At 40.1% G+C, this 25,553-nt stretch overlaps 1 protein-coding gene across 1 annotated transcript in view; it reads left to right on the top strand.

Annotated features, from left to right (window-relative positions):
• The window catches only part of RGL1 (ral guanine nucleotide dissociation stimulator like 1), a 133,372-nt gene that overhangs the window by 20,369 nt on the left and 87,450 nt on the right, over positions 1–25,553 (top strand). Inside the window, exon 3 of the mRNA XM_082862571.1 lies at positions 18,686–18,894. Within this exon, the coding sequence (XP_082718697.1) occupies positions 18,686–18,894 (209 nt within the window). The remainder of the gene's footprint in view (positions 1–18,685; positions 18,895–25,553) is intronic.

Genomic DNA, 25,553 nt, shown 5'->3' with positions numbered 1-25,553 from the left:
CTGTACAGCAAAGAGAAGCAGTTATACATACACATATATCCACTCTTTTTTAGATTCTTTTCCCATGTAGGTCATTACAGAGTAGAGTTCCCTGTGCTATACAGTAGGTCCTTATTAGTTATCTATTTTATGTATAGTAGTGTGAATATGTTAATCCCAATCTCCCAACTTATCCCTAAAAAACAGTGTTTTCCTAACATTTGGGATTCTGTCTGACACCTGTAGGAGAACATTATCACTTTCTCCCAAGGTTCCTGTAAATCCTGCAGCGATCTGTTAGTGATCTTTGTTAGTGATCACAACTCTAACACTCTTTGTTAGTGATCACAACTACATCTTCAAATTATTGTTTTCATTCCCTCCTATCAGCAGAGCAGATAAAAACCTAGAAGAAAGCATCAGCAGCTGTTTCCCTGGTGACCGCAGTGCGGAGTCAAAGATGAGTCTAAGATTTTCGGTGCAGTTGAGCTGAGAGGATAGTGATGCCATTGGCAGAAATGGGATTTCGGGAAGAAGAGCTTCTTTGTGGTGCTGATGGGAAGGGGGTTCCATGGCCATTTTAATTTTAGACATCGCACGCTGGAGAAGTTTTCCAGTTAGAAGAGGTTTGGGATTAGAGGAATACATTTGGGTATCGCTCACTCAGCGACGAGTGAAGCAGTAAGAATGGACGATACGGAAAATAGAACACGGGTGAGGGCCTTGGGTGATGTCATATTCAGAAGGCAAGAAGGCAGAGGGCAGCTGGTCTAGGAGTCAGGAGAGGCGTAGCTGGAGCGGTAAGGGGGAGAAGCAGGCTAGTTCATTAGCGCAGGGGACGGCGGCGCCGGAGTTAGAGGCTTACGTACTCTAGAAAACAGCAGAGTAACACTCTCTCAGTTTTGGTTATTTCAGCTTTCCAGAGCATACTTAAAAACTGAAAGTTATTGAAAAAATTCTCTGAGTAGCCCAAACAGCTCTCACCCCGTAGGAAAGGCCATCATTCTTAATATATACCACGTTAATTCCTAATACATAACAAAGTTGGTTATTTATGTATAGTCATAATGGATATGGCAAATTTGAAGAGAGTGGGGCTTTTAGAGGTAGACATGCTCATAATAACAGACATGGACCATCCAGTGGAAGGCTGCGTTCATATGTCACTGTCTCAGTGAGGCCTACTCTTAGCCACTCACTTAAATTGCAGCCCTCCCCCAGCCTGGAACTCACCGACCTCCATTTCAGCTTCACCCTCCTTGCCACTTAACTACTGTATGAGGTTCTGTTTTTGTTTTGTAATTGACAGACAGATTGATTGCCTCTCTCCTGCATTAGAAGGTGAGTTCCAAGAGGACGTGGGTTTTGGTCCTTTCTTCCCCAGAGTCTAGAACAGTACCTCGCAGACAGAAGACGCAATGAATATTTATTTGTTGAATAAATGAATGTGAGAAAGTGATGATGATTAGATAGCAGGCACTGAACCGTATGGGATCATTTCGCTTTGGACTAAGCACTGCTCTCTGTCATTGTCTCTGGGGGACACATGTACAATCCCTTGTAGCGCTGATGCTCATGGAGCTCTGAATGAAGGTTTAAATCATGCTCAGGATATTCTACTTCTGAAGGCAGAAGAACAGAGACATTTCCATCGAACTAATAAAACTTTTAGAATGTTGCTGTTTAAAAGGTTCCTCACTGAGAAAACAGCTCTTTCTAGGTTGAACATTAAATTTCCCCATGAAGGATCACTGTTACGTGATTTAAATTGTACTGGTTTGTTAAAACTTTGGTTTTTTCCTTGGCCTCGTTTGCACCCTGAACAGCTTCCTTCCAGGGCTACTGGAAGGAAATGTTAAAGGTACTGCCTCCTTCCTTCCCAGTCTCAGAAGGTGTGGAATTAGTTAGATGCTGGAGCTACAGAGAAGTATGTGGTGGCTAAACTTACAAATGAATAAATTAGGAACCCTCACTGGTTTTGCCTCCACACCGACTACTGCTTTCTTATATGACATCTTGTGCCTCTCGTGCCTTTTTGACAAAATGAATCAATACAGTTGGCCCCCTGTATCCACGGGTTCCCCACTTGCAGATGCAACTGTGGCTAGAAAATACTCGGGAAAAAAAACTTCAGAAAGTTCCCAAAAGCAAAACTTGAATTTGCCACTTCGGCAACTATCTACATAGCATTTACATTGTTATTACAACTATTTAAGTAGTATTTACGTTGTATTAGCTATTATATGTAATCTAGAGGTGATTTAAAGTATATGGGGATGTGTGTGGGTTGTGTGACAGTACTGCACCATCTTATGTAAGGGACTTGAGAATCTGTGGACTTTGTCATTCTCAAGGGTCCTGGAACCAATCACCCGCGGATATCTACCGAGGGACGACTTTATGTGCTTCCAACTAAGTGCTAGGTGTCCATCAGATTACATAAGTATATTTGAAAAATGCTACATTTCTCCCCAGTTAGAGCTACAAAGCATAGCTCTTCAGTTCAGTTCCAGCCTGGCCACCTTCTACCTCTTCCAGGACAGTTACCTTCTAGTCCCTACAGAAACATTTTTTTTCTTATTCCCCTCTTTCATGGTTTATTTTGGACACAACAGCTGTGTACACAATTTCCCTGGCTCAGTATAATTTAAGTTTCTTAACCTTACAAGTTATAGAAGTGACTCAGGAGAGCTTTTTCATGTGATGGGAAAGTCCCCCCACTTTAATTTGCGTGCCCAGGCAGTATGGAGTTATGTAATAGGTATTCATGCAGCTCCGTTCGTTACATAACGTAATGGTCGCTCACAACCAGATACTTAAATCCATCTCACATTCAGAACCATTGTGCCCACTTGCAGAGACAGTGCTTTCTTTGTTTGCACCAAATAAGCAGCTAGTGATTATTAGCTTAGCTATTAAGTTAAATCACATTCCTGGAAAGGGAAATGTTGCAGCTTTTTTTTTTTCTTTTAAATGGGAGAGGAGAATGCATTTTTGAAAATCCAAACATACAATTACTACTGGCAACATGACCATTACACCTGTTTGACAAGAGAAGTTTATGTTTTGTTTGATTAAGACAGTTATAATTTCCCAGAGCCCCGTGACCTCTGTCGTGTTAATACGAAATCTAAATATTTATGTTCAAGTAGTTTTGGCGACTTGGAACAGCTATGTCGTAATTTGTCTACGGTGGCGTCTTTTCCCTCCCAGTACCCCATAGAGGGAATTTTGACTTGCTGTTGAGTATAGGACCTGAGAGTTGGTGATTCATTCACAGAACCTGACGTGGAGTCAGTCGGCTCTCACTATGTGATGTGTGTGGCATGAGGGGCAGAGGGCAGTACATGGGGGACCTTCCATGAGCACCTGGGGGTCTGACCTGCTGGAGCCACGTGGCACTGCTCCTTGAACGTGGCTTTGGAGTCTGAAGGGTCCGGGCTGGACTCTGGCCTCTGTCAATTTCTAGGAATGTGACTGGGTCAGTTACTTAGCCCCTTGAGCCTTCAGTGTCCTCGTCTATAAATTGGGATTATTGTGAGAATCAAATGAGATTGTGTATATACAAGAGCTTTGAATATTAGAGCCACCCAAACGCAAGATAACATTCCCAGTCTGAGCTTTTCTAGTCAGAGATGGACTTGTATAGTGACACTGATTAACTTATGCGTTCATTTACTCTGATCTGCTCCTGTCAGGAACAAGTCAAAGTAAGTGTATGCTTCTGCTCTGAATAAAACTAATATCAGTTGATGACTATGGAGAAAGAATAAAATCGGTCCCTTGCTATAGGTAAGGGAGAAAGGGAGCTGGAGAGGAGCGTGGTACCACCAAAATTTTAGAAGAGGGAACTCATGCCCAAGTAAAAGCAGAGGATTTTACTTCAATCCTGGTTTATTTCATTTGATGATCATTGGAACTCCTCTGGCATTATTACTGTGCTTCTTAATCATTAAAGTTTATTATAATAACCTAGGACTAACTGCTGATTTCCCAGTTACAGGGACCTGCATTTTGTAGGTTGGAGGTTGGCTCCATGAATCTGCTTTTGACAAGTACCTCAGGTGATTCTGATGCAAGTGGATCACATTCCACATTTTGAGAAACCTTTGCATTCTTCAGTAGTCTTTTAATTGAATCCTCTCTTATTTCCTGCAGTTCATTCTTCTTGTAGATCCATGTTATATTTGATCATGGTATACCTCCCTGCTTAAACTCTTTTAGTGGCTTCCCATTCTTCTCCTGGCTAAGCTTGTCTCCTGCCACCCTACCTACCCTGGCTCCCTCTCCTTTGGCCACGTCAGCTTCTCTTTATCCTCCAGGATGCCAGGTTTCTTTCCTCCTTCGGGGCATTTGCATGCAGTTCCTTCACCTGAAATATTCTCTCTCTCAACCTTTGCCTGGTGAACACCTGCTGATTATTCTGATCTCTGTTTCCTCGGTGAAACTTTCCCTGATCACCAGGACACAGTCTGATCCCTTTACCTTGTGTTCTTTTAGCACCTTTTTATGGAGAGCTGTGATCTCTCTTGGCATTAGATAGTTAATTGTTAAATTATCTGTTTAGTATTTGTCTTCTCTGCTTGAATGTTGGCTTCGTGCAGATAGAGACCATGTCTGTGTTCACTTCTGTATCTGCAGTGTCTTATAATATAGCAACTTAAGCATAGTAAAAGCTCACTAAATATTTCGGAATAAATGAATGAATGAAAGTAGGATTTGTGGTAAAGCTGCAGTCCTCTAGACCTCCACTGAAGAGGGTTTAATGCCTGGGATAGCAAGTTAGCCTTGTTATAAGGTGGAAAGCACCCTTACTTAGCATTCTAGAATGCGACATTAGAGCACTTATTTGTTTCAGTAATACAAACTTACTATAAATTCAGGGACCTCAAACAGCGTTCTTAGTGTTCAAGGCTTAGAACCTGGCACAGAAGAAAGGGGACGGTAAAAGGCTTCAAATAAACTCCTTACTTTATACCATGTCTTTCATGCAGAAAGTATTGGAAGCTTCTTGGTAGTCCAACACCTCATAAGTAAACTTGTAGTGTATTTACACTTACATTATGTAGCTGGTTGATTAGCTTGTGTATTCATTTCCTCAGATACTCCCAGTTGGAGCTGCAAGAAGTCAAAACAAGAGCATATTCCCACTCTTTGTTTTCAAAGCAAGAAATTGGTTCAGTGGCATTTACATCTGACAGAACAGTGAGGACAGTGTCAGCCTCAGAGAACGAGAGATCCTTGTGATGTGTAGTTTGATTCAGGGACTCGATCTTGATGGGAAAAGAATTCTGGAGAAAAAAACCCCCATGACTTCAGTAATTTTTATAATCATGATAACCAAGTATGGAATTAATGGAAACTCAAAAAAAGCTCCAAATAGTCATTTTAAGAATTCACTGTAGTTCTCAACTGCTGTGAAGAGATAGAAACAGTTAACTTTGTTTACCTAAGATATTTTAGTTCCGAGGAGAGTTTGGCATTCTTCAATAGATCTATGGAGTATAATCAGCCTTTCGTTCAGATTGTTAAATGATTTGCCATTTAATTACAACATTAATTTGTTTTTCACTCATTACAACAAACATCTACTGAGCACTTGTTGTGTGTTAGACATTATTCTATACCCCAGGGATATAGTAGTGAACAAGATAGATAAGAGCTCTGCTGTTGCAGAATTTACAGACGGCAAACATGCAAACAAGTCAGGGCTATAAGGCAGTTAACCTAGATGACATGATCTGGCCTGGCCGGGGAAGATGGGTAGTGGGACACCGGAGGGATGGTCCAGGTGGTGTATCTGAGGAGATACCACTTGATCAAAAGCAGTGAATGAGGGGAAGGACCCACCAGGAGAAAATCAGGCTGAGCAGCGTGTTGGGCAGAAGGAACAAACACAAAAAAATCCTTAGGTGTGAATGAGCTTGCTGGGTTTGAAGAAGCGAAAGAAGACTGGTATGGCTGGGGCTTAGGGAGGGAGGGAGATGATTTTGGTGGTGGAGTCAGGGAGGTAGGCAGGAAGGGCCTGTGGGCCACTGTAGAGTCTGCCTATTTATTCCAAGTGTCATGGGAAGCCAGCGAGAGGCTTTAAGCAGGGGAGTGACATGATCTGATTTGTGTCTTTAAAAGATTACTAGGGATGCCGTAAAAACAATTTGAAAGGGTATTTACCTTAGCAGTCCAACTCAGAGGTGATGAGCGAGCATTGTATACTTTTATTGTATATGGACAGACTTTTCTTGTGTGTATGTACATTTTTTTTTTTTTTTTTTTTTGGCGGTACGCGGGCCTCTCACTGCCGTGACCCCTCCCGCTGCGGAGCACAGGCTCCGGACGCGCAGGCTCAGCGGCCATGGCTCACGGGCCCAGCCGCTCCGCAGCACGCGGGATCCTCCCGGACCGGGGCACGAACCCACGTCCCCCGCATCGGCAGTCAGACTCCCAACCACTGCGCCACCAGGGAAGCCCCATATTTTTTTATTTGACTGAATTTAGAAGAATCAAGAAAAACGTTACTTAGGGAACATAGTATCATTAGATAGATTTGTTAGATGAAAAACTCATTTTTATCTTAAAAACATTTATTTAATATTCTTGAAGTACTTACTGATGTGGTTATAGGCTAATTTCTGGAGCTATAAATATTCACATGACCAGACTTTGCCTTTAACAATTTTCTGGTCTAGCGGAGGATACCTGTCAGTAAACAAATGCTTACAACATACTATGGAAAGTGTGTTTGGCTATTATAAATGAAGCTGCTGTAAATGTTTCTGTCCCTGTCTTTCGGTGGGCATAATACTCGTATCTTTTAGGAATGGAATTGCTGAGTCATAGGATAGGCATGTTTAGCTTTGGCAGGTACTTGGACTTTATTCTGAAACTAGGATTTGTGCTTTAGAAAGATGATTGTAGCAAGACTAGAGGCAAGTGAAACAATTTAAGTGCTTGTTATACATACCCAGTTAAGAAATGAGGTCTAAATTAGGGTAAGACAGTGAGGATGGGGGAGAAGGATAGAATGGAGAGATATTTAGGGAATGGGACAGGTTGGATTTTGGAGGTGAGGGGGAGATAAGTCGGGAATAAAGATGATTTGTAGGTTTATGACTTGGACCATTAACGAAGTCAGAGCTAGAGAAGGGGTGAGATTTTAGAGGAGTAGAATGAGAGTTTCTTTTTGTACACGTTGAGTTACAGTTCCTTATGGATCATCCAGGTGGATGTGTAGTAATTGGAAATTCATGTCTAGAATTTAGAAGGAAAGTAAGAACTGGAGTTAAAGATTTGGGAGTTAGTATAATATTTGTGTTAGGTGAAACGGGGGGCGGGGGCAGTGCGTAGTATATATGGAATGGCCAGAAAGAGAGTATAGACTAAGAAGGAAAGAGGCTTGAGGTTGGGAATGTTTCCATACTGATGGTAAGTGAAGGACCAAGAACTAGTGACCCACCTGTAGTATCACAGGAGACCCTTGAAGGAGATGAAATAGAATTCTGGTTAAGTGTGACTGTGGGTCCATACCACTTGGACTTGGATCCTGGCTTTGGCCACTTTTTAGCTGTGTGCCCTGGGACAAGTCACTTAGCCTCTCTGGGCCTCACTTTTCTGTAAGATATCTATAAAATGGGGATAAGAAATTTATCTGCTCTCTAAGGTTATTATGGGACACATAGAAAGCACTTAGAATTATTGATTGTTGTTGTTGAGAAGGTGATGTTTGTAAGCACAAGGGGCAGACAGTTCCAGGCGGGATCCACAGTGCCAGTTCTGCAGGAAGCATTTCCATGGGATCAACAACCAGGTGGAGGAGTAATGAGGGCAGAAGTAAACTCTGTAGGCCCATGTAATACCTTCCCTTCTTGTGGGAAAACCCATTGAATTTTATAAGATAAACACAGAAGAAAGATCACTTGGTTTGCTTGAAAGCATCTCAGGCCGTTGAATAGGTGTCAATAATATCTTAGTTTACTATGTAGTTCTTTTATCTCAAGCGGTTCAAAGCTTATCCCACATTTTTGGGAATCATCCATGCAACATCAAGGTGAGTAAAGGAAGGTAAAGGTAAAACTGTTCCCACTTTACAAATGAGGAAACTAAGACTAAGAGAGGCCACACGACTTTGTCTAAGCTTTATATCGGTTATAAATATCCTTTATCCTTTATCCCATCAATAAACCTTGCTCATCTTTGGTTTTTGCATTGTCAAACACAGTATTTCTCAAAGGGTAATCAGTAGATCTTCTGCATTTAAAATTATCTGGGATGCTGGCTAAAATGCAGATCCCTTGGCTTTATTTTAGGTCTACTGATCAGAATCTCTGGAATATGGACTCAGGAATCTGATTTTACCCAGCATCTCAAGAGATCCTCTTGAAAACTGCTTAGTGTGTTCAAGGAAACAGACAAATTCCAAGATGTACATTGTTTTTAGTGACATCTTTTACCAAAAAGATCTTAAAATATCTTATATTCAGAAACTCAAACGACTATAACTAAAACTTTAGAAGCTTTTCTGAACATACAGTCTTTATGAAGTTGAGTAGTGCCTTTGGTTAAAAATAAAACTGATTCGATCTATACAAATGAATGACGCAGTCCATTGGTCTGTTACCAGAGCATGGCTGGAGGTGTCACAGAGAAGCTATGGCTGAGGACTGTATATATTTAATTCGGCCAGTGGTTCCATCTCCAATTACTATTTACAGTTATATAGCATTGATTAGAAAGAGTCGCTCTCTTTATAGTCATAGCTTCTACCTATTTGCGTGTCATGGTAAAATCAGCCATATCTCTCTGGTATTCCTTGCGGAGTAGCTTTAAACTCTCAGGACTGGGTAATTTGAAGACTCTGACTCTAGGGAATGGGCTTCCTAAGACCAAGCCCAGATCCAGTCATGACGGCTCATCCATCTGCTTTCTTCTCCTTTAGTTGTAGAGGAAGGGGACTTTTCTGTGCGAGTCAACATCTTGTTGGGTTCTCTGTTGTTACCTTGGCTTTCAGCAGTCACATGAGTAGGAACTCAACAAATAGATGTTGAATGAATGGATCCTCTCAAGTGTATTTAGGAAATAACAAAAGCAATTAAATTAGAAAGAGTTATTCTAGCTCACTGCTGAGACAAACAGAGGGCACTAACAAGTATTTGAAGATTAATTGACCTGGAACTAGAAAAAGAATCTAGTTCCATGCCTTCCTTATGAAGGCATGGAAGTGGAAGCTCAGGGTTGCAAGAGACCTTTATCCCCATCAGTGCTGAAATTCTCTCTGTAAGGCCGCTGCTTATTTACCTGGCATTTATTTAATTTATTAAATATTCACTGATGTTAAGCTCTACACATCGTTCCTTCCATCCCATTAAATGAAAAAATTCACATTCATATAACCTCTACCGTTAAGTTTTTAGACTATAGTCTTTCATTGCTTTTGTAGATTCCCTCAACCCTTCATTTGGATTCTTTGCATAATGGGAGCTCCTTTAATACTCTTTTTCCTAACTGACATCAAGAGTGGGTCATGAGCCATGGGAATGATGAGCATGTTATTAGGAAGGGAAATATTTTCTTTACATCTGACATGCCTACTTTTTTACATATATATTTGACACATTAAAGTCTAGTGGACAACATGGTTCTCTTCGCAAAAGTTTCTGTTTGCTTGGGGAAATTGGATCTGTGTTTTTGCCAGGTATCAATTCTCTCTATCCTCTGCCCTCTCCTCTATCTATTTTTATTAAGTGTCAGCGCCACTTTGTCTGGCTATATCACATAACCAATCATATTGTCATTTTGCTTTCATTTGCCTTTCTTTCTAAAAATATAAGGCAATTGTCTCATGACTAGAGAGATTTATAAACCTAGCAGGTAGGAAAACTAATTAATAATCTGGAACTTAGATTATTAATGAGTCCCCCTGCAACCCCCAGGGATCCTACACTGTGTTATCCAGTAACTTCTCATGCAACTTACTGACCTTGTTCTCCTGGCATCTTTTGGAGCCCTTGAGCGAAGTCATTCATCTTTCTTGGACTTAATTTACCCATTTAAGAAACCACAATAATGAAGGGGAAGTTTCATTTTCCTCCAAAGAGGGTGTTTAACACAAAAACAGTATTTTTAAAAAAAATCTTTAGGTGTTAAAGATCTCAGTCCATGTCAGGAAGTAAGAGGGATAATGCCAGAGAATATTTGCTGTCATAAGACCTAATTTTGGTGAAAGTAATTGGGGTAGGGGAAAGAAAATGAAAAGAGAGGGATTTTAGTATGACATACAATATTTTCTTTTACCTGTAGAATCCTGAATAGTTCTTGTAACCGTTCAACATGCTTTCAGATCTATTATCTAATTTTATCTCTTTCTTAAAACAGTGCTGTGAAGTATGGAGATTCTAGTCTTAGGTGTACAAATAAGGAGACTGAATACCCAATACTGTGTCACTTTGCGTTTTATTTATTTTTTTTTCGGTACGCGGGCCTCTCACTGTTGTGGCCTCTCCTCTTGCGGAGCACAGGCTCCAGACGCGCAGGCTCAGCGGCCATGGCTCACGGGCCCAGCCGCTCCGCGGCATGTGGGATCTTCCCAGACCGGGGCACGAACCCGCGTCCCCTGCATCGACAGGCGGACTCTTAACCACTGCGCCACCAGGGAAGCCCTCACTTTGCGTTTTAATGCAACACGCTGTAGTAGAAAGACAGGGCTAGTTTTATATTCTGACTCTGTCAGTTATGCTAATTGGCTGGCTAACTGGGTGAGACAGCTCACTTCTCCAAACCTCAGTGTCCTCAAGTCAAGTAAGAGTAATTCCTATACCCAAGGATTGTTACAAGGATTCAGCATCTAACCCATAAAGGCTCAATAAATATCTGTTAACCCTCTCTTCCTTTTTATTCAGGGCATAAGGATGATTCTCTTAGAATTAATTTGCAGCTTATGAATAGGAAAACCTGTTTTTAAAAAAGTCAGTTTACTTCGGTGTATCTTTCAGAGAGAGGTCAAGATAAACTAAATCGGTCTTCGTACTTTGCCCTAGATTGGATCACCTGGTAGGATGCTTGAAAGATACCTTGTCACTCTGTAGGTAGCCAGTTCTACAAGCCCGTGCATGATCTCGGAATACTACCTGTGCCAAATGCAGCGCTGAGGGTAAAGTGCTTGCCAGGGACTCTGTGTCCCAGAGCTTTGTGGGAACTGTAAAGTGCAACTGTACATTTGAATTCATAAGCTCGCATAGGCTTGAAAGATTCATTTTTGGAGCAGAAAAGGAGGAAGCTGGATAGTCATTCCTCAAATTCTGAAACCCAGGGGAATAATGATTTTGCTGGCGTTTTGATAATGGGGCTTGATTTTTATGCTTGTATCGTAATAGGTGATAATAATAGTGGGAACTGAATGTTTACTTTGCTTAAAACTGAATTTATCCCATAGGAAAGTGGGGAGGATAAGAGATTCCTTAATGTGGTGTGCAGAAGAAGAATCAAGCTAATGATTCAGTTAGGAAACATCAGGCAACTGCCACCCTCTGCTCCCGCAAAGCCTGGTGAAGGAACACTTTACGTCTCAACAGGAGATGAAGCCCCGTGGAACTGTCGGTGGGATTTATGGAGGGCTGGGAAAGTTGCTGGGCTGTGAGGAAGCCTTTCCATTCAAAGCAGGCTTCATTCACAGAGAATATTAGGTCCCACAGAAGCTCACTACTCCCTGCTGACCTTTTCAGACAGAGGTTGGCTCGGTTGCACAAAAACAGAATGAGTTCCAGAAAGCCAGGGCGCCTGTTAACCTATGACCTCAGCATAGGAAGACCTTGGGCATTTGAGGTCTGAATGTGTGAGACAGGAGGGAGCTGTGAATTTTGCAAGTTCACTCTGGACACTAAAAGCCCTGTGTGACAATTTGTGATGTAATTTGGCACGTGCAGCAGTGACTATTTTAGTTCAAACCTCCCTCCCCCCATATTTGTAAATCCTTGAACTTCTCAAAATAGCATTTGATTTCTTCATTTTGCTAAGCCAATGACCGAGACATTGAAACTTTAAGTTATTGCCCTAGGTACCATAGTAAATTGGCCTCAGAGATGGAAAGGGAAGCCGTTTAATCATCTTAATCATTAGCGTTCTGAGTTTCAAGCAGCAGAGTAGCATATAAAAGTGAAATTATTTTATTTGAAAAACAGAGTCAGCAAACTCCCTTAAATCCGCTTAATTTTTGAATCTGCCTCCTTAGAGACTCCTTAAATCCTTAAAGGGGGAGGACCAGAATGCCAGCAGTAGGGGTTTGTGTGAGAGAAGATCCAGTCTGTTATGGGTTAACACCGGGCAGAACAGATTCACAGCCAGGAGGATGACCATTTTTTAGGAGATGGAAAACACAACTTCCTGTTTCCCCTTGGAGAGTTTCTGGACTCTTTGGGGTGATCTAGGAAACTCTGCTGAGACAGGATGGCGGAAGGGACTGGGATTTCTGTCTGACAAAACACTGGCCCTTGTTTGTTATTACAGCTCTCTTAGCATTTTCCTGAGGATGAAGCGTACTCATCGTAGAAATCTGACCACATTCTAACGTGTGTGGCTTCAAGCAAAGTCAGCTCTTGGGGATCTTGTAATTTTTTTAAGAGCACGTTAATTTGTCAGGCACATGCTCCTCTACCTCTTCTCCTTTTTTCTTAGTTCAGAGGCATAATTTTCTATCTTCTGTGAGGTCAGAGGTCATGGTGACAACACATATGCCTTAACTGGAGTGGACACAGAAAGAGAAAAATGTTCTACCAGAATGAAGTCTCTCCTGAATTTGCCATTGGCATAATCTGAGGGGGACTTCTAGGCAGTGGTGTGCTGATAAATCAACTCTCCAGACCCAAAGCCCCGATTTGTAGCCAGATTGCCAATTTCCATGGTGTAGATATTTCCACCATGACCAGATTCACAATACCAACATGATGTCATGGAACATAGGATTGAGGAATGTCTACAATCAGCTCTTGCAATCGGGATGGGCTGGCTCCAGCATGCTGCTGGCTGGACCTCGATATGTTTGTGTAATTAGGTGGAAGGTGCGTATGTTGGCATCTATATGAACCTGGCAGTGAAGATCACTCCTGGATTCTCTGTCCAGAAGTGCTACCACAGATCAGATGAGTGTAGATTGGCCATATGTGCAGGTGCTTCTTCTGGTGCTTGACATCTTTGCTCTTGGAACCCTCTTAATTTGGGTATTCTTCTAGATGCCATCCTCTGCCCTCTAGTCCTTTTTTTCTGTTCACTCTGCCTGGAGGGTGAAGCCGTTTTAATTGATGTGACTTCTATATATTTCCATCTTAGGCCTATCCCCCTGCTTTTGGATTCTGACTGCCTGTTGGACGGTACCATTGGAAAATCCCAAAGATACTTCACATTTTACTTTTCTTTTTTTCCCCCTTTTTTTGGCCATGCTGTGCGACATGTGGGATCTTAGTTCCCCGACCTGGGTTCGAACCAGTGCCCCCTGCAGTGGAAGTGCAGAGTCCTAACCACTGGACCGCCAGGGAGTTCCCAAGTTTTACATGACTAAAGTGGAATTCAGTGCCTCTGCCTCACAAGGATCTGGCTTCTCTTTCTCAGTTTTCTTTCATGTGGGTGGTATCCTTATCTTTCCAGTCACTTTCAGATGCTGCTTCTATGTAGAGTCGCTCCTGGTTCTTCCATGGTATCTGCCTATCTGTCCACCATTTTACTCATATTGCATTATAATGGTTTCTTTGTGTCTGTTTCCTCCTTCAGGCTGAACATCCTGGGTGTCTGAACTGCATGCTATTTACCTTTGTATCTCTACTGTCTCGCACAGTGCCTGGCATATAGTACCGTTTGGTTAATGTGTGCCTGAATAAGTAGATGAATAAATGAGAAATCCGTTCCGTACCCTTTGTATGCACTTAGCAGCGAATTGCCAGACTTAGGAAATAAAAATACAGGATGCCAGGTTCATTCGGAAATTCAGATAAACAACAAATCATTTTTCAGTATGAGTAGGTCCTAGATACTGCATGAGACATACTTACGCTCCCAAATTACTCATTTATTATTTTTCTGAAATTAAAATTTAGCTGGGCATCCTAGCAACCCTAACCTAGCAAAAGAAGTTAGTTGACACCCAGAGTAGAAGTTCACACGTTGCAGAAGCTCACACTGAGCTTGACATCACATGCCTGAAGTTTCGTACAGACTATGCCTTACGTCTCTGAACGTCCCACGTATAAATAGATCTCTATACTCAGATGCACTGGCCTCTCCATAACGTTCTGCTTTGTGCCATTACATACACATATTTTTTCTTTGCATGGCAAGGACATTTAATCTATACGTATTTGGGCAATATGGACAAATGATCAGTTTGTGAGTCATCTCACAGCATTTCCTATACTGTGGTGGTTTCTTATTGTTTCTGGGTGGTGGTTACAGAGCATTTGAATAGATGTTACAAAATGGACCCTTGGTGTTCTGGGATGAGCGTACAGAGAGCAATGTGCTATTCTTAAAGTTCTGTAAAACCTTGGCTCTGGGATTTAGATTTTCTTAGGGAGTTATGTGTGACTGGAAGAGTGCTCACTATTTACGTTTCTGCTCAAGCCAGGCTGCCTGAGAACTGATGTACTGAAGATTAAGCATGGCTTGGAGAAGGACTTCATACTGTCTCCAGTCTAATGAGGTTGTTTACTTAACACGTTCCCTGTTAAAGTATCAGATGACTAAAGGATTATATTGATTGAAGACAATTTTTTTAAAATTAGAAACACCCAAGTTGTGAACAGTTTACATTTTAGAATGCGAAAGAGTATATTTCTCAATGACTGGAAACACGGTTGAAACATGGCACATTTCATCTCTCACATTCTCTTTCTCTCGTTCCCCTTATGTCAAAATTGGTAATTATGGAAATTCCATGGCTAGGACAGTTGGGCAGGGTTTTAGATATTTACCCCATAGGAGTCAGGCATGTTCTCTTAGGAAAAGCTGAATTCTAATGGCAGAAGGATTGGCCAAAAAAACAATTATGAAACATTCTTGTGGCCTCAGTATCATGATCTTGTCAGTAAAGCGATGGTCTCTGATTAAATCCAGATTGAGCTGTTTCCTGTTAGCGTGCTAACCCAGAGGGCATGCTCAGCTCTCCATGTCTTGCTCTCTAAGTCTGGGTTTTTAAACACTTGTCTGCCAAGGCTCTCCCCGCCGCCTCTCCCAACTATTCTTTTAAACTAGAATTTAAAGGTATTGAGATATTACAAACAAAAACAGACCCTAAAGTCTCTTAAGGGTCATGTAGCTATTGAATATTTTGCTGCAGAAATGAAACTACAATTTTAGCTTCTCCATTCTAACCATAGGCGTGGTGTGTTTTTGTGTGTTTCACTTTTGTATAATTTTATTTCAATTCCAGTAACAAGCAGATAAGTACAGAATTTTTATTTCATAAAAATGTACTTTATCTGAATGTTGGTAAATTAAAACTCATCTTCGAAAATCTGGCCTTCCCCCTGCTATAGCAAAGAGATATTAGGGTACTTAGCAAATGTGCAGAAAATGAGAGTAAGCAAGTGCTCTGCCATCTTAAATTGCATTGTTAATTTTTGTGAGAATGACTTTAGGCATCAGAGCAATTCCTGTACTTCATTTTATGATATTGCCATTGATGCTCACCTGTTGCAATGAGAGAATGATTTTTAAAATCTAAATATTGCAGAATATTCTATTAGCCATTCTGTGAGCTCAATCATGGTTCTTCCTAATGTACAGATAAAAACACTGAGGAACGGAAACCATTAAAGGGACTTATGGGGATCAAGCATGCATACTGAGATTTTTTTCAGAGCAAAAGGAGGAGTGAAGGGAGGCGACTGGGTTAATGAGTAACATGATTCCATTCCCAAGGGAGAAACTTGGCTTCCTGCCAAATCTGCTTTCTGGCAGGAAAAGGGACCCACTTCATCAGGGTCTTTGACAAGCATTTTTCTCTGTGTTTGAAATTTTTGGCGACATCACTGCTTAGGGAAAAATCAGTTCTTTTAAATAGTTATTACTTCTAATAAGAAAAGATTTAAAGTGGAATTTGCATTGTGAGTAAAATAAGAATCATCAAATTATGAAATTGGTGAGGGAACCCTGACATTGTCACAAGGTAAGGAAACTTGATTTAGGGTTAGAGCTTGAATATCTGTAGAAACTGAGAAGCCATTCCTTTTGTTGTTGTTAACATTTGAAATTGAGGTGTATTTTTTAACTACTACCTTTTAATATTATCATACTGATCATTATGTTGGCCAGATCTTTTGAGGTGACAAAGTAGAAAACACAAAATATCCCTAAATTTGGGTAGTAAGAAAGAGATCAAAGGAACATAGATTTTTTTTTTACATTAATTTTTATTGGAGTGTAGTTGCTTTACAAGGTTGTGTTAGTTTCTTGCTGTACAGCAAAGCGAATCAGTCATACGTATACATATTTACACCTGTTTTTAGATTTCCTTCCCATTTAGGTCACCACAGAGCACTGAGTAGAGTTCCCTGTGCTATATAGTAGGTTCTCATTAGTTATCTATTTTGTACATGGTAGTGTATGTATGTCAGTCCCAGTCTCCCAGTCATCCCATCCCCCTCTTTCCCACTTGGTAACCGTAAGTTTGGAACATAGATGTTCGAAGATAAAAATTAACATTTTATTTTATAGTGTCTTGATTTTTCTTTTTTTAAGTAAAAAGTGGCATATGTGAATTAAGTTTGAAATGCGTCACAGTGACTTACTAAGCTAACATTTTCCAAAGTATGTTCATTCTGATGTTCTGCAAGATGCTGTGAGACTAAAGGGAAATCCATTAGAAAATGTCATATACCATATCCTTCTTTTGGAGTTTCATACCATGTTAACATGTTAAAAACTTTAAGAAATTCTACAACAAAGAAGTATATTGGACTTCGTTTAACTCTATAGTTTTCAAACTTGACTGCAGGACCTTTTGTTTTGGAACTAGTGTTTGTTTTACAGCACACGCTTAGGACAACACTGTACCAAGTAATTAAAAACATAATTAGACTTTGAAACCATATATATTCTTCATTTGTTGTTTCTAGTTAAAGTTAACTGAAGCTCCTGGAAGACAGATGGATACTATTAGGCCTATGCTAAAACTACATACAGTGTGATAAAGAATGATTGTAAGGCCATGATCTGAGTCAACAGGCCTAAGAGGCCTAAAGAAACATTTGGTATTTTGACTGAACCCGAACCCTTTCCTTGGTAAAGTAAAAGTATCTTTCAAAAATTAAATAAAGAAATCAAGTCATCCACCGCATATGCTGGAGTCTTAATATTAACTCCTGCTAGCAGTTAGCTGTGATGACATTAAGCTATTCTAAGCCCCTCCTAAAAGTGATGGCCTTGGCTTTGGTCTTACAGAAGGCAATCTTGCCTGCTAATTTCCTTCCAGTGGTTTCACTTTTGACAGGCCAGGTGAAGAAATAGCAAACATGTGACTTAATAAGCACAATATCATCATTTAGAGGTTCGGTTCTCTCTTTTTTGCCCCTTTTCTTTAATTTTCACACGTCTGATGATTTCAATTTAGGAAAATCTGATATAAAACAATTCACACTTCAAATTCAGAGACATCGCCTGGTGATAGTTTGCATCACTTAGAATGATTATTTGCTTAGAAAAAGTTCCTCTCTGTAGGGCATCTTCCCCTATGCCTATGAAGGACAGGTTAAACTTGGAAAATCACGTCGCTGTATAATTTCTTAGGCACCGGTTTATTGTAGAATGTAAGGCACACCTGTATTTTTCTTCAGTTTATTTCACTTCCCTCATGCTCAGTTTTGAAGATTTACAGATATTGTCACTAATCAGTTCTTTAGTATTATGGTTTATGTCTCCAAGGTGCAGTTATACCTACCAATACTATTCACAGTTTCATTCTCATGTGATAGCTACTTTTCAGAAGGAAACGTCTTCTCTTGTACATTGCAAGTCTCCAGGAGGCAGGGGTCACGCACCCACCTACCCTTTCCATTACTCGTCAGCGATTAGCCGAGGTCTGCTCCGTACAGACACTTCTCAGCCAACTCTGTTGATTGCCAGTGATACTGAATCAGAAAGTCTATCGCCTCCCATGAACTAAAGAACATCAGGTTGCGGTCAGATCTCCCTAGATGTCTGTGGAGAACAGATTCCTCCCATGGCTGATTTTTTCCAGCTATCAGCATGATGTCATCTGGCTCACACAAATCTAAAAATTTAACAATCAGCTCTCCAAAGCCAGCACCATCGGTTCCGGCACACCATTGTAGGAGCTGTCTTCGAGAATGAGTTTGAAAACTTACCGTGGAACAATACAAAGGGAGTGATTGATAAAGATTTGCTACACTTGATCCTGGGGGTCATAGAAAGCATTCTCGACAGAATATGCCAGCAACCTAGTTCTTGATAGGGAAGTAAGTAGAAGCACATGTAACCTCTATGAAGTAATACCTCTACTTCCAGAGAGGAAGGGAATGCACATACCACCCCTACGCGCCCCCGCTCGCCCATCCCGCTCTACTACACTCACAGGTGAGAGGATTGCCTTACCTGACTTTCCTGTAGGGAAATTAAGACTAAGGGAAAACATGCTTCCACTACTTCAATGTTTTCAGTTTTACCTTAGGGAGTCATTCCTCCTGATCAAAATCATGAATTTATTGTACAGGTTGAAGGCGACCAGCTGCCTCCGGGGCATACAGTCAGTCAGTATGAGACGTGTAAGATCAGGACCATAAAAGCTGGCACGTTGGAGAAGCTCGTGGAGAACCTGCTGACAGCTTTTGGGGACAATGACTTTACCTACATCAGCATCTTCCTGTCAACGTACAGAGGCTTTGCCTCTACTAAAGAAGTGCTGGAGCTGCTGCTGGACAGGTAAGAATCTGAAGGGGTGTGAGAGGCGACAGAAAGGTCAGGCTGTTTGCAGAGTGAAGGCATGAGGTTCTGAATCGCCTGCACTTGGTATGCTGAGAGAGAGACGCGTGAGGAAGGGTTACCTGGAAGGAAGGACCTTTGGAACAAAGGGCATGGAGATTATTCAGGAGCTTCTTCACGGTCCATTTCTGGTAAAAATATCTCACAAAAACATCTATGAAACAGTTAGGAGTGCCTATCATAAAGGTAGATTCAATTGTTTATAGATTTCAGTTATCATTTGCCACTCTAAAATTTTCTCCATGTTTTCATAATTTTCTAGCTTAGTCAATTAACCAGGAATCTTATTGGGTTGTTGTGAGAATTAAAAATGCTAAATGTACTATTAACAATCACCATGTATTGGCTGCTTTACGGGTATGCACAGACATATCGTCCTTGATCTATGTTGTTAAGTCATATGTTACATAGAATAAATAGAGCAGTGTGCATTATAATTCACACATTGATAATTGATAGCTGTATTTCCCCCCATTATTTTTGTTTTATTTATATAATTAAGCTTGATCTTTTTTTTTTTTTTTTTTTGCGGTACGCGGGCCTCTCACTGTTGCGGCCTCTCCCGTTGCGGAGCACAGGCTCCGGACGCGCAGGCTCAGCGGCCATGGCTCACGGGCCCAGCCGCTCTGCGGCATGTGGGATCTTCCCGGACCGGGGCACGAACCCGTGTCCCCTGCATCGGCAGGCGGACTCTCAACCACTGCACCACCAGGGAAGCCCTAGGCTTGATCTTTTAAAAATTATTATTAAATTGACTTGGTATTGGGAAGAAGAAAACTGTCAGCTAAACGATTGCTTTAGAATCATGAGAGTCCTCATCCACATCCTTGTATTCTGGGGTTTCCTGCATAAGGAAGGAAGGAAGGAAGGAAGGAAGATAGGGTGTTCTGTTTGACTTAGTGAATATTGATTTTTAACGAGATTTTTTAAATTTTGAAAGTAATAGATGCTCGTGTTAAAAATTCTTATACCGTAGAAGGGTATAAAGAGAAACATTAATGTTTTCTCATATTACTACTTTTTCCTAAATAACATTTATTAGGTTTTTAAAAATACGTGGAAGTAGGAAAAAAAAATAGACACAGGCTGTAACCTAATTAGGCAGGTAACACATATTAACATTTTAAAAATAGAAGTAATCCATGTATATAAAGTTCAAACAATTCAGAAAATTATGAAAAAAAAGTAAGAAATAAAAAGAAAACATTTCTATTTCCCCAAGTCCCATTTCCAGTCCCATTCTTCCTGGATAATAACTGTAAATTATTCCTTCTGTATTATTCCCAAGTTTTTCTGGGTGTATAGAAATGTGTGTTTATATATTTTTATTTATGTATGATATTTATCATATATATTTACGACATAAATAGAAATCATAGTACACAGTGTGTTCTGCACTTTGCTTTTTTCCCTTATCTTTATCTTGGAGATGTTTTTACTCAGTAAGTTCTTCAACATGTGTAAAGGGCTTAGAACAGCGGCTGGCATAGTGAAAGCTCAAGAAGTGTAAGTTATTGTTATTTTAAAGTCAGCACATATAAATAGATTTACTATATTCTTTTTAGTGGCTTTACAGTACTTATTGAATGGAATATTCTATGGATGGACAGTTAAGCTCTCTCCAGTTTAATTTGTTTTTAAACAATGCTGCAAAGAGTGTCTTTGAGTATATATTTTCTAAGTATTTGTTGAGAACTCTATAGGATAATTTCATAGACGAGCAACTGATGGGTCAAAACTTATAAGCATTTTAAAATGTGAAAGATGTTGCTAGACTGCCCTCCAGAAAGCTGTACCAACCACTCTCCTGTCCATAGAAAATGAGAGTGTCCCTTTGCTTTCCCTACACTCTTGCCAGCTGTATTTTCATGTCTGCAATTGAAACCATCTCTGCTATCATCTGTCCATTGAAAAGTAGCTCATTGTTTTTATATTTATGTTTCTTACATTTATGAGTGAGGTATATAACATGTTTTAAAATACTTATTGGTCATTTGTGTTTTTTGTGCACTCTCTGTTCATATCTTTATTTTTATTTTGTTATCTAATTGTTGATCATCTAATTATAACTCTTTGTATATTATCAAAATTAGGTTTTTTTGCCTATCATATGTTGGAAATATTTTTTTCTAATTTGTCCCTTGGTTTTAAAAGTTGTTTGCAAATATTCTTTTTTATGAAGACATTAAAAATTCTTTTTATGCAGTCATGTTTATCAGTCTTAAGAAAGGCCTTTAATAATCTAATTCTGTTACGATGTGAATAAGGTTATTGATAACAGTGAGTTTTTCTCAAGATATTTTCCTCATAGATGCATATAGAGTGAAATCGTTTGGACCAATGGTTATTGATATGTTCAAATTCAGGAACATTCACAAAACGTCTATACTTTATTATGCAGTGATCCGGTTAAGATAACTCCGGACTTCGACATAGGTGGGAAGTTCTGTAGTTTTTTTTCACATAGCAGTACTTAAAATATTAAGCCTGGAGTATAAACCTATGGGATTAGTGAGTCATTTCTTTCATAGTTTGTTTGCTTGTATAATACCTCACACCTATAAATAGAACCTGAAGAATTATATGAATTTTCTTTCCACTGTTTCATATTTATAAAAAGGATGCAGTATGCTAACTGTTGGCAGGCAGTATGAGGAAATAGGTCAACACATCAAAAACTCCTACAAGTTTTCTTTGGAATTGGTAACCTCTTCTGCTTATGGGGTAACTCCATTGATAATAGGCCACAGATGTCCATAGTCAGTAAAAGAGTACACGTGAATTCCAGCTGCTCATCATAAATAGTGGGCATACACACAGGAACTAGAGTGTTTAGTCTGTGGCCCATGTACATCCAGCTTTTATTTGATGATTTAAAAACGTCGGTTTGTTCTCCTACCACGGTGGGTAGACATTTTTGGATTGTTAAACTATTACTAGATGACAATTGTTAAATGACAGAATCAACATGAATTCAAATTACATTTAATTCAAACAATCATTTAAGGTATAACTGAATGAAGAGTTAAGATATATCTTGAACTGTTTAGGTAGGCCAAGGCTTGACCTTGAATTTAATCTCATAGTCAGATCCTTTGATTCTGACATGAGTGGAATCAACACGTACTGAATGTCTATAAAATACCCAGTGCTCTGCAAGACACCATGTGGACGAAGCAGAAATTTGAGACTCGGTAAGTTCTCACCCTTGTGATGAATTTACTGTGAAGCTCCTGGTATTTAACCTCCAGGGGCCCTCACTTGCAGCACACTCGACGTAATTTATATTCACAATTTTATATTCTTTTTCTTAGAGAGGACCCCTCAGATTACATATGCTGGCCCCACAAAACATGGATCCACCCTGACAACTTAATATTTTACTGCAGAAGATAATTGCGTGCAGAAAACAAGTAGACAACTACTTAAAATGGTGTAATAGTGAAACTCTGACATGTTCTATAGAAGTTCAGAGAAATAACACCCACTTACTATGCTTCCTCTGCAGAAATTTGGATTTGTCCATATATGTACAAACTTCATTATAAATATTTCTTCCTCATTCCATTTCCTACTCTCTCTTATATCCTATGGCCAAATGTTAATCTTTGATTTTAACCAGAATGCAGATTCTGTGAAACACTCGGTTCTTAAATTGGTTGTCGGGGGTTTTAATGTCTGTAATTGGGAGGTAAGCAGTAAAGCTGCATGAACTTGCCTTTTCTGAAAATAAGCTAGATACTCTATTTTATTATTAGTAAATTGTGGTAGACTTGTTTTTGGGTCTCTGGTGTTCTGATGTTATTTTTAAAATGATTTCTCTTGGATTCTTAATAGTAGATTACTTATCCTTTGTGAAATTAACACCGAGAAGTTATTACGGGATGTGCTAATCCTAACCAGTCATGAATGAATTGAAGGCAGATGCTGTGGCCTTTATTTCCCTCCAGAGAAAAGTATATTTGAAATCAAGCTTTGATTTTTCTTAAGACTTCCAATCGTGTGGCTTTTCTCATATGGAACTGTTTGCTTTCTGTGATTTAAAAATATTTTTAATAGTTCTTTTCATTTTGCTAATATGAGCCTTTGTGATTGACCAGTGGACAGTGGTTTGAAGTCATATATGGCTAATTCCTTGTGTTTGCTTTATCCCTTACTTGGGGGCGATCAGCAGTTAACAAGAAATCCTGTTTTCTGTGCTTCTCACTGTGGCTCAGAGTTAATTCTAGGGCTCATTGGCTTCCTTTTATCCTAAGAGAAAGTTTGAGTTGTGGTTTAGCTGTGTTGGGGCTTCGAGATTTTATTTTTTCTAACTTTAAATATACATTTCACTTAAAAATATATTCTTCCCACCATACCATTAAAAAAAAGAGTGAGGAAATTGGATACCACTGAAAATACCCAACCTCATATGTAGGGAGAAACCTACTTCAGCTAGTGACCCTGACTGAGAACCATGAAGTGTCTGTACAAATATCTAGATTTTTCTTCAGATAGCTGTCATATAAGGTACTTTTGGGCTCTTTCTTGGTCATTCTCTCTTTCTCTGATATCAGGAATGAGCAGAACTGCCAAGGACAAACGTAATGGGGTGAACTAAATCTCTAGAAACTTTTGCTAAGCCGCTAATGGCACTCAGGTCACAGTTTGGAAAGGACTGAGTAATAATCTGAATTGCCCCTTTATTTTGAGTGAATTCTCCCAGTGCAGGACTTTTAGAGAATAAAGGTTGAAGCCATCCCATAAACACTATGCTTTTCAGACCAATCAGACTTGAATTTGCTTGCTTTAGGTCGTAGAGAGGAGACTAATTCAGTGGGTCTTTGAACTTATTTCTTATTCCCATGTTGGATTGCCGTGCATTTTCACAGACTTTTATCTTATTTAGTTCATTTATCATTACCTGCATGTTTACAGATAAGAAAATTGAGGCTCAGAAACATTCAGTCAGTAAGAGGCAGAGTTGGAATTAAAACCTATCTCTTTCCGACTTGGAAGCTCTTTTCAAGCACACCAGATCACCTCCCGTGTCATTTAAAGTGTCATTTAAGGGACTTCCCTGGTGGTCCAGTGGCTAAGGCTCCGCGCTACCAATGCAGGGTGCCCGGTTCGATCCCTGGTCAGGGAACTCGATTCCACATGCAGCTAAGAGTTCATATGCGGCAACTAAACATCCCGCATGCCACAATGAAGATCCCATGAACTGCAGCTAAGACCCGCCGCAGCCAAATAAATAAATATTTTTTAAAAAGTCATTTAAAAATGTTACTTTAAAAAAAATTAAAGAGAGCATGGGTTCTAGGCACGCGGGCTTCAGTAGTTGTGGCACACGGGCTCGGTAGTTGTGGCACCCGGGCTCAGTAGTTGTGACTTGCAGGCTCTAGAGCGCAGGCTCAGTAGTTGTGGCGCAGGGGCTTAGTTGCTCTGCGGCATGTGGGATCGTCCTGGACCAGGGCTTGAACCCGTGTCCCCTGCATTGGCAGGCGGATTCTTAACCACTACGCCACCAGAGAAGCCCCCATGTTAGTGTTATTTTTAAAGAAAGGGATGACTTGGTTATCCCACTCAGCTATCCTTTTCTCTGATACCTCAACTGATTTTCCTTGGAAACTGGATTTCCTGAGGAATACTCCCTTCACACAGTTGTGAGCAGGTCATTTGAACATCAGTGCTCCTATTCATCCATCCATTGAAATGATATTTACCAGGTGTTTAATATCTACCATGTATTGTGCAAGGTGCTGTGCATATAATGGTAAACAGACTGGTCATGACTCCTGCCCTCTTCATGCTTAATGGCTGAGAGTAACATTAAATAAGCATACAAACAAATGTGTGTAATTGAAATCGATACAATCCTTGGGAGGTAAGAGCTAGGTTCTATGACAGAGACAATAAGAGAGGATTGCGTGGGGGAGGAGGATATTATCAAAACAAAACTGGATGTTGGCCAGTGATATTAGATGGTTAGATAGGTCATGGGCCATCAAGGTCCCTGCTGGGTCCAAGGGTCTGGAGTGTTTCTGTTTGTTTGATGTACTCAGACCAAATCCCCTGACCTGAATGTACTACTTCCCAAAGAGAACTCTTCTTGGAGGATAGGGAGATAGCAAGTGAAGAAGCTTGGGAGGATTTATGCAGATATATTACCACCATGGGGATAGTAATCTTAAATGCATATTTTATGACACCTGGAGTAGTAACACCATCATGTGTAAAAAGCTGATACACCATCAATAACCAGCAAGAATGGAGCTGCCCTTGCCAGTGAAGCCAGTTCCTCCACAGCAGAGAGAAAGCGATCAAATATAAAACTTGAAAACATTTTATTTATTTCCATAGATTTTGTCATAAGTGCCGAATATGCTTCCCCTTCCTTTCAGAGTCTGAAGATATTTTATGGGAAAAGCAGTTTTCCTGTCTTTGTTTTAGTCATGAGATTTATGCCTGAGGTATAGTGATGGTTAAGAGCATGGGCTTGGGAGTCAGAAAGTGAATTTGATTCTGGTTTTGCACTTCTTACTTGCTCTGCGGCACTGGGCAGGTTGCTTTATCTTACTAGCTTCATTTCCTTATCTATAAAATGAGTGAAAAATAAC

Source organism: Leucopleurus acutus, assembly GCF_964270905.1.
Source record: "Leucopleurus acutus genome assembly, chromosome: 2".
Lineage (NCBI taxonomy): Eukaryota > Metazoa > Chordata > Mammalia > Artiodactyla > Delphinidae > Leucopleurus > Leucopleurus acutus.
The sequence above is the reverse complement of the archived record's forward strand: the minus strand, read 5'-3'. Positions and strand labels throughout refer to the sequence as shown.